The sequence below is a fragment of the Azolla caroliniana genome, unplaced genomic scaffold (genome assembly GCF_043228905.1).
Source record: "Azolla caroliniana isolate FFs.n. ecotype wild unplaced genomic scaffold, voAzoCaro1.0.p SCAF_16, whole genome shotgun sequence".
Classification (NCBI taxonomy): Eukaryota; Viridiplantae; Streptophyta; class Polypodiopsida; order Salviniales; family Salviniaceae; genus Azolla; species Azolla caroliniana.
Window position 1 is genome coordinate 4,931,797 of NW_028230451.1, and position 9,795 is coordinate 4,941,591.

Here is a 9,795-nt window from a genome sequence, read left to right on the forward strand (position 1 = left end):
CCACACAATTCTGGTATGATTGTTGTGTTTTTGACAAGATGGTAATTGTGTTCTCTAGATGGAGCTAGCTCGGTTGGTAAAGTTGTACGATGTAGACCAAGTGGTGATGTGATCAACCCCTCCATTAGGCAATGGCATCTCTTGACTCTAAGAAAGAAAAGTTATGCATTAAGGAGATGTGAAAGCTAAGCCTTGATCACAAGGCATGTAGGTTTACTAGTCTTTCTCTAGTATCTACCTACTAACTTACCACTAGGGTTCCCTAATTAGGAAATAAAAGAGAGAGGGGTATGTTTTGATATTAAGTAAAAGTGGATTGGATTGGAAGGGCTCCTCCAAATTTAATAAAAGAACAAAAATTGTTTTGCGGACAAAAAACAACAGACGAAGAAGAAGAAGAAGAAGAAGAAGAAAGAGATCAGAGTCGAGAACTCAACACAAAAATTGAAGGCTGTGTTTCATTCTCCTTCGTCTTTACTCTATTCTTTTATCTGCAGAATCGCGTCTACTTTTGTTTCTTTCACTTTTGAGGAGCTTTCCACTCACTACTGTCTCGTCTCTCCAATAAAATCTCAGGTTTTTAAATCAATCTGTTTCATGGTTAACCAGTTTTTCTTTTCTTTTAGTTAGATTTTCCTTTATACGAAGTCTATGTATCCATCTATCTATCGATGTTTATTTATTCCCTTCCTTGTTTTCTAGATTAATCGTTGGATATGAATCTCGTTTAGGTGAATACGTTGAACACAAATATTTAGTTCAGATGAATACCCAACTTCTGTTTGAACCATCAGATTTTGGTTTTACTCTTTGTTTTTACGACTGTGGGATTATATCTTAATATTGGATTCTTAATTTTCATATATTAGTTCAATATAGCTTTGTGTATGATTCAGACTTTAATATCACATGAAAAAGAAATCATTATTGGTGTGAAATTCTAGTTGCACATGCCATAAGCATAGGTTAGATCAATATATTTCTGTAAGTAATCATCCATTTTTAGACGAAACTTGCTATATTTAATCGGTAATTTTTTGTTTCAATGCATATTCCCAACATCGATTCTTGCTTCTTTGATGTGGTGGATTTATATCTCAATTAATTGCAGCGTCAGGTTATGGATTTTTGTGTGCTATTTGTATCGTTATTGGAAGAAATGTGAAGATTTTAATACCCCTACAAAAGGAAATTGTAGTGTTAATATCAGAGAGAAGTATTAATTGTTGTGAAGTTATCTCTCACATAACATATAGTTAAAAGGGAAAAGAAGTTTCAAGAAAGGAAATTGATTGGTTAAAGACAATTAAAATCCTGAAGTATTCATGAAAATCCAAAGTTCTGTGATTGGTTGTCAGCTGAAAACCCTTATTACACATGAAAACCCAGGTTTTTAGAAAAGTAATAACTGTACTATCATGAAAAATAAATAATAAATCTTGTTAAGATCTAGATTTGCATACCATAAAATATAAAAGAAAGTAAAAATTCTCCCGTTTTCCTTAAAAAGAGATAACCTTGTTGTTCACAGGTGTAATTAAATTATACATTTGAAACTTAGAGACTATCTTGACCACTTTGAAAATGTACTATATTAAAAGCAAGGTAATTCATCAGTAGTGCCAAGGCATTAAATGCTTTGATGAATCTGTCATCAATCTGGCTTTTAATGCATTTCCTCAATATGGTCTTTTGGAGGATGATTTGTAATAGATTTTAAGAAAATAAATTTGATAAAGATGATATTTTTTAATAGATTTCTCCATAAACTCGTGGTCTAAATATATTTCCTTAAATTATGTTTTTTTGAAGGGCTCTTACATATTTCATCAAATTTTGCTTTTACAGAAGGGCATACCATATATTCCACAATTTAGGGGGTTTGACTCTCTTGAATAAGAAGGAATGGCATTGCGAGATCTTGTAATGGGTGGCGGTGCATGTGCCGTCCCTGGCACCTCATCATCAGCCAATCCATTGGGTGGTTTGGCAGAATCTATCTTTGGTTCTGCTTCTAAGACTCAGGTTTGTTTTCCTACCACCTTATCATAGCATATTTTCTTATTGCCATGTAATGGATAAAGTATGTTCAATGCATGATAGAAAAGCCATGGCCCACTAAGATATATTTGTCATACACATGCTTTCTTCTTGCTATGGCTATGCATGAATTAATTAGATTCAATGGCTGATGGAAAATCTATGTCCCACTGAGATATAATGCTTTTTTTACTCATATGTTCATGAGTAAAACAATTGAAGTAGGTAGTTTAAAATAAATCCTAATTGCTTCGATCTTTAGTAGCACATATTTTCTTCTTGCTATTTGTATGAATGAAGTAAAAATATTCAATTCATGATCGAAGAGGATTTAATAGCAGTATGAAAGAAAGCATACAAAATGTTTTAAACTCTAGTATTTGGCATACCCATGGGATACAAAAAGAGAGAGGAATCAAAATAGAAGTATGCGTGAGGTCAATAGATTCAATGCACAATAGAGTTGATGCATGATAGTCATGTCTGTCTAGATAGCATTATGAAAGGAATGTATTTAGTGTTTTCAGCCCATGTCTCACAGCATATAAAAGATAAACTAGATTGGAAATAGGAAATTCTGTGTTTACCTACTCATGAAACCTGCATATAAAAGAGAAACTAGAATTTGAAATCTGAATTGTGATGTTTTTAAAATCCTCGATATCTTGAAAACATAATAGCTTAGCGAGAAAGACCTCCTAAAATTGATTGAATCATCAAAACATTTGTAAGATAATGGTTTAACAAACATTTTAAAATTTTAATGCCATGAAAATCTGACTCTTAGAAGCGATGATCGTTTGCCTTTCTTCCAAATCTACATAGGAAAGGTTACAGGAACTTCCAGCATTACCAGCCCTTCAAGAGCCCTCAGCAACCGAACTTGGATCTCGTGCTTCTCTCCCAGGTTCAGAATATGTGCAGCAAACTGGTGCACCATTTGATTCTCAGGTAGCCATCATAAACTTTCTCACTCTTCCTTTATCAATATGTCGTAAGAAAGAATGCCCCTCAACTGGGCCGATGTGCAACTCCCTTTTTTGTAGTTGAGCTGCTTTAGTAAAAATTTGGTTCTATTGATTATTACGATTTTATGCTGACAAGTGCATAATTGGCTTATATTATTCTTTCAATCAAATACTTTTATATTATAGAACCTGACCTTGAGCTTAGCTTGCATTTTCTAATGCATGTTACATTAGACTTGGACGCCTCATAAATCGAGATGTATCTATTTTTTAAATGATTATCTGAGGGTTAATATGCTCAAAATGAAACTACAAATTCTGTCCTGGAACTAGAAATAATTCTGTTACATTCCCCAGATTATAATGGATTATCAGGTCTGTGATTGGCATCTACCTTGTATCTTTCTGGGATCAAATTCGTAAGTTTGCATTGTTTTGTTCTTTTTTAGGAAGAGCTGTGTTTCTGGTAATGCCTTGTTTGATCTATTCCTGTTACTGTATTATTCCCATCACTATCTGTGTGTCTTGCTTCATCCAGCTGTGATGCTCTTGAGACTTGACCCTTCTACTTATTGTTCTATACGAATGTCTGTCTTTTTCACATTCTTAGTTTATTATCAACTTAATATTTGTAATGCCATAGACTCTTATACGTTATAAGTATGAAGGTATCAAAATATTCGATGAAAGTGAAGCTTGCGCGATAGTTATAATGCGTGAACCCAAAATCTTGGATTTTTCTCCTGAAACCACAAAAAATCAAATTAGCATAATACCAAATTTTTGTTCATGAAAAGAACCCATATTTTGCACGCAACTAACACAATGGATTGCTTGTCCAGAAATTGTATAGTGCAACAGAAGTGAACTACCTCTATTCCAACAGATATGCCCGATAGTAGTTCCAAGCTACCAAGTTTTGAAGGAATGAGATTTACGAATTTCCCAGATGCAGGGGCGCTATCTTTGAAGCATACAGAATTTACTCAAATCGAGAAATTATGCTAATGTATTAGACCACAAATAGCTTTAGATGTACGAAACAAGAGACCACACTTATCTCATACCTTGTGAAGTTAAATTTTGTTGCTCATCCAAGTGTACACATGAGCTAGCTTTCACACTTGAGCCCATCTCCCTTTCCCTTAAAATTTGTGTGAAACTCCTACATCATGATCTCATACTGGAAAAATCTCAATTTGCTAAACTAGAAGTAATTGGAGACGGACATTCTCAATGACAAGCAAGACACATAAATGTGAGTTGCTGCAACTGATCTTTAGTTTTTCCATTCCAGTTTCATACATCGAGGGAATGCACCACTACAACATGATCATCAAGTGATGGTTCACTTTTATAGTTAATTATATATAGACCCTAAATCCTAAAACCATGTACGAGACATAGATCTGTTGGCTCTAGGTGTGTTACATGGAGGGCATGTCTGTGTATTTATGGAGTTTTGCTTCCATGTCAATATCGTTGGCCTGGGGGTTGTTGGTGGTGAACTGGATGACAGGTTGTCAATTGCTCTCAAGCCACCAGCCTCACAAACCCTAATTTTGTGAACTTTATCCCTCCTCTCACCAAAACAATATTAATAAGAAGTTTGCAAAAACTATGGAAAAGCTTAAGCATTAACTATGTCAAGATAAATAAATAAATACTCACCACAATAGATTAACCACCCCTTCAGTACTAAATAGTCTCAACACATACATAAATGGAGAGTGATTAGTGTTTGGCTCAAAATCTCTTGACACTAATCACTTGTGTATATGAAGAAGTAGAAGGATGAAGAGCGAGAGTTCTAGCTTAATTTAAAAAGGAGCTCTTTTAAAACCAAGGATTTTCTACAAAGGGTTTGTACCATTTAACATTGGGGTGGCCATTTGGCCTAAAGCTCTAGTAGCAAATGTGTTCCTAGTATTAGTCTATGTTTAATGCCCACACCGATGTCTTCACTGGTTGTGCCACATAGGATGGGTACTTAACAATAGAACATGTATCCGCAGAAATCTCTATTCATGTCCTTTTTACATGTCATATATATGCTTGTAATTACAGGCTAATCTAAAATTGACCAAATACTAAGTAAATGCAAGGGGAGGGGATAACTTAATACTTTGTTTTGCATTATCTTCTTGTTGTTCATTTTAAAGTACATAATGAGCAGTCATTGCATGTGCACCATATCTATATATGTGCAGACATTTGTGCTATATGCGATATAGATTAATAGACAATAATTTTGAAGGACATATTCATTAGATGGAATTTAATCTCATTATATTTGGCGACAGATTCCTGGATTTCTCCAGGGTTTTCGTGGTCCTGATCAACATGGATATCATGGTCCTGATCAATTAGGATATCAGGATGCATGGAATGAGATACATGCACCCCGAATGCCTCAACAACCATTTTTTCAGGAGCATCTTCCTCCTGGTGTGTTCAATGAATTTGAACAAATATATGGACAAAACTCAGCATCATCACTTCAAGGTGATGGTACTCCTCAAGGGATGCTTTCAGGTTATTTACGATCCTTTATGGACAGTGGCCGAGCACAGATTCCTTTTCATCCTATACCGCTTCCTGATCTTGGATTGTCTGATGTCGATAAACAAAGAATCCGAGATCGGAGTAGTATCATGGCACGCCACATTTTTGCTGATAAGGGAGAGGAATATGCAAATGCTCAGGTATAAAACTGAGGAATGCGGCCTTATTCCTCCAAAAGGATTATTTTCAATGCCTTTCATCGTGTTAGTATCTGAATCATGTTTGTTTGTAGGTGAATGCTCTTCTACATTCTTTGGATATCGAATCTGAAATAAGATCTTGGGGCCCCCAAGGTCGCTATCCAGAACTTGAAGGGTACTGGAATGAGGCACATGCAGGACGACTAGGACCTATAGAGAATGGACAACATGGAGGCACTTCTGATCAATGGGCAGCAGAGTTTAATAAACAGGATATTGTGAGGCGTCCAGAGCTGTGGGCTGAAGAGTTTCAACAGCAAGGGGATGGTTGGGCTGATCAGTTTAACATGGTTTGCTTTCTTTGGCCTTTCCTCTATTCAATACATATATGTTTCTGGATGTGTTTGAGTTCTGCTTAGCAAAGTGGCTGGTAGGAATGCCCAAGAAATCATCCTACAAATGCAATGCGTTAAACTATTTCACAGAATTAAAGATATTCAAAGAACAAAAAAATTATTGCTTATCGAGTTTAGTAAGTTAGAAAAAAAACCAGTAATTCTTCTACACAATGAGCTCTTACAGCCGTGCAAGAATTATGACCTTTGTTAAATTAGTTTCAGAATTTTTTTATTATCATTGCTAGTTTTTAGGTTAGTTCAGGCAGTTGTCTGTAATTTGTCGTGGTATCCTCAATTCTTCACTTAAGCTGTATGAAGTAGAAATATAGTTTCTTTAAAAATCCATAGTGATTTCAAATTGCAGGAACAATCACAACAATCTATGAGAGGATTGTCTAGGCATCAAGATGCAGGAAATCTTGCAACTTTAGAGCAGACAAGGTCACTTGCTCAGACACTTTCTCAGAACCAGGACCCCAAGTTTCAGGTCAGTGAGCACTTCACGCGATAACACAGTCTTTTCATTCATGAGGGTTAACTCTAATCTTCTGAACTGTCTGCTGGTTACAGAATTCAAAGTTCCTTCAATTTGTATCCAAGATGAGCAGAGGAGAGCTTATTCTGGAAGATAACCTGGTCAAGCCTAATGAAAGTGCTTGGGCTGATGAGTTCCACCAAGCAAATGCCAAAGAAAAATGGGCAGCTGAGTTTACAGCAGGAGAGGTACTTAATGGAAAACCCAAGAGTTTTAATAATGGAGCTCATTAGAAGGCTATTTCTCATTACATGCATACTTCTGTGTGCTATCATGTTTAATACAGCATGTTCATCGCGGTGACAACTGGGTCGATGAATATACTCAGCAGGGGACCTCAGACAAGGAGGGCTGGATTGATGAGTTTTCCAAACTCAATGTCAATGATTGGGCTGATGAGTTCGGTGATCAGTTTAAAAATGCTGTCAATGAAGATATCAACAATGGATGGCTGGATGATTATGACAAGTAAATGTTTTTGCCTATATATATATATAATTTGAGGATACTAAGATGTTTGTATAATTTAGCCGTTCACATTTACTTTCTCTTTTCAGATATGTAGAGGAGCAAGTGAGAGGAAATCAGAATTTACCATCATCTTCAAAATGGATGTATGAATTTGCTGACCAGAATCCCTATGTGGGTCATCCAAACCCATTGAAGGAGGGTCAAGAGCTTTTCCGACGTGGGCTTCTGAGTGAAGCTGTTTTAGCCCTTGAAGCAGAAGTTCTCAAAAATCCTAATAATGCTGAAGGTTGGCGTTTGCTGGGCATTACTCATGCTGAAAATGATGATGACAGACAGGTCAGTTAATTATGTTTGTCGTTCTGATGAGATCTTACAGTTGGGTTAGTGCCTCAAGTGAATTGATGCTTTTAATTAACTATGTTAATGTAATAGGTGAGTTTAATTGCACCAGCACAATGAGTACCTGCAGTAAATTTTACAGTCACCCTTAGTTGGAGTTGACATTTACAATAAACGTTACAAACATTTCAGATATTACTATATGTGGAGTCATCCACTAGATAGATGGACAGACTTACAATATTTGAATGATCCTTGGGAACCTCGTTTACAACCTCACTGTCTCAAAAAGATAAAGCCGTTATTGCTTCACATAGGAGACTTAGGCCATGATATGGTAATCTTTTTGATCCAGAACGTCTAGGGGCTTGAATAATGTGTATCAAAGTGAGGAAGGATTGTCTATCGTTGATGTTTGTATATATGGCTGTATGCATGATAAACTCATGTGGATTCTTGATAATAGGCTATTGCATCAATGGTTCGAGCAAGAGATGCAGAGCCCACCAACCTCGAGGTGCTACTATCACTTGGTGTCAGTCATACTAATGGTAAGCGGCTTTATACTAAGAGTTCCTTCATTTAAACAATCTGAGAAGAGAACTAGAAAACATTGATTGCTTGTTTATAGGGATTTCCTCGTTCCAGTTCTACAGTATGATTTATAAATCATTATTTTTCATTATCAAAAGAGATTGACCCAGACTCAGATTTTCCTGACTCTGAATTGATAAAAAAACGAAAATAGCCATGACCTTTACCATCAAACTTACATTATAACACTTCTTAATTTAAATATTTCATTTTCAAATACTATTGAATGAGTGCAAAAACATTCCTGAAAGTTTGACCAAGAAGTAATTACATGCACACATTTGCACAGACGCACTTGTGCACAAGCACTTACCTCTTCATTTGCACATGGAAATCATAGTTTTTCCTACATATCTACCCCTCTCAAATTATTTTCCTTGATGGATAACATAATGTCAACTTTTGTCTTCAGAACTGGAGCAACAGGAAGCCTTAAAATATTTGAGAGCATGGCTTCAACATCATTCTAAGTTTGGTTCATTGATATCCTCCGAGCAAATTCCAATTTTAAATCATTCTGAGGTAAAATTCGAACTATGTATAATGAACCAAGTCACATACATTTTATTCTTAATGTGAATTGGTGCACTTGAAAATCTAGGTTACATGCTGAGTATCTTTTCACTATATAGAATGAAAACCTAGTTTGCATATAGTCAATTCTTATTGTTAGCTGTTTCATTTGCATTTGAAAATCTAGGTTACATGCCAATGCACGTAATCTTCTTGTAGTATGAACCTTTCATACACTCTGATTCAATTCTTACTTAGAATTTGCAATTGAAAATCTAGGTTACTGCTCTCTTCAATGAGGCTGCCCAAATGTCTCCAGAGGATGCAGATGTCCATACAGTGCTGGGTGTTCTCTATAATCTATCCAGAGAGTATGATAAAGCTATTGCGGCTTTCCGCAGAGCACTAGAATTGAAGCCCAAAGACTACTCTCTTTGGAATAAGCTTGGTGCAACTCAGGCGAATAGTTCTCGAAGTTCTGATGCTCTTTATGCATATCAAGAGGTGGTCCATGATTTAAAAAAAGGCAGTAACATCACATGAAAAAGAAAGTTTATGGAAATATATGTAAAATTTTGGTTTTTGTTTTTTTATCATCCAGGCTTTGGACTTAAAGCCAAATTATGTTCGAGCTTGGTCCAATATGGGGATAAGCTATGCTAATCAGGTACTGTAATCATCTTGATGTAGCCATCACAACTTAGCATAAGAGGAATGTCACTTGTCAAATACTAATTTTAGGTCTTACACAGGGACGATATGAAGAGTCTATACGCTATTATGTAAGAGCATTATGTATGAATCCAAAAGCAGAAAATGCTTGGCAATACCTTCGAATCTCTCTTAGGTAGGAGTTTCCCTCTCTATTGCATACACACATCCACATAATTACCTTTTTCATGCATTACATTTCTATTGATTGTTTTTTCAGCATCTCGGGCCGGGGACAGTTGATTGATGCATGTGACAAACGTGATCTTGATTTGCTACAACGAGAATATCCCATGTGATGCGCACATCTATGTTCAACATGCTGAATTCAGAATATTATCCTCTTCCAAATGTAATCTCAATTATTTCATTGTAATCATAAGCTTTGTGGGCAAGCCTTTTAATGTAATGACCATTAAATTTGCTCTTAATCTAATGCAATAAGATATTTACATGTCTTTGATAACTGACAGTGTTGGTAATAGATATTATCTCTATGTACATTATTTAAAGGTCGTGTA

At 35.8% G+C, this 9,795-nt stretch overlaps 1 protein-coding gene across 1 annotated transcript; it reads left to right on the forward strand.

Annotated features, from left to right (window-relative positions):
• The first annotated feature begins 377 nt into the window (after nt 1-377).
• On the forward strand, nt 378-9,760 carry LOC147853710 (peroxisome biogenesis protein 5-like). The gene is made up of 15 exons (XM_087332170.1): nt 378-576; nt 1,849-2,025; nt 2,866-2,991; nt 5,312-5,713; nt 5,806-6,063; nt 6,476-6,598; nt 6,682-6,834; nt 6,933-7,114; nt 7,204-7,453; nt 7,923-8,007; nt 8,463-8,572; nt 8,843-9,067; nt 9,165-9,230; nt 9,316-9,410; nt 9,495-9,760. Exons 2-15 carry the CDS (start codon nt 1,906-1,908, stop codon nt 9,571-9,573), a joined length of 2,274 nt encoding a protein of 757 aa, XP_087188296.1. The 5' UTR covers nt 378-576; nt 1,849-1,905; the 3' UTR covers nt 9,574-9,760.
• The last annotated feature ends 35 nt before the right edge of the window (nt 9,761-9,795 follow it).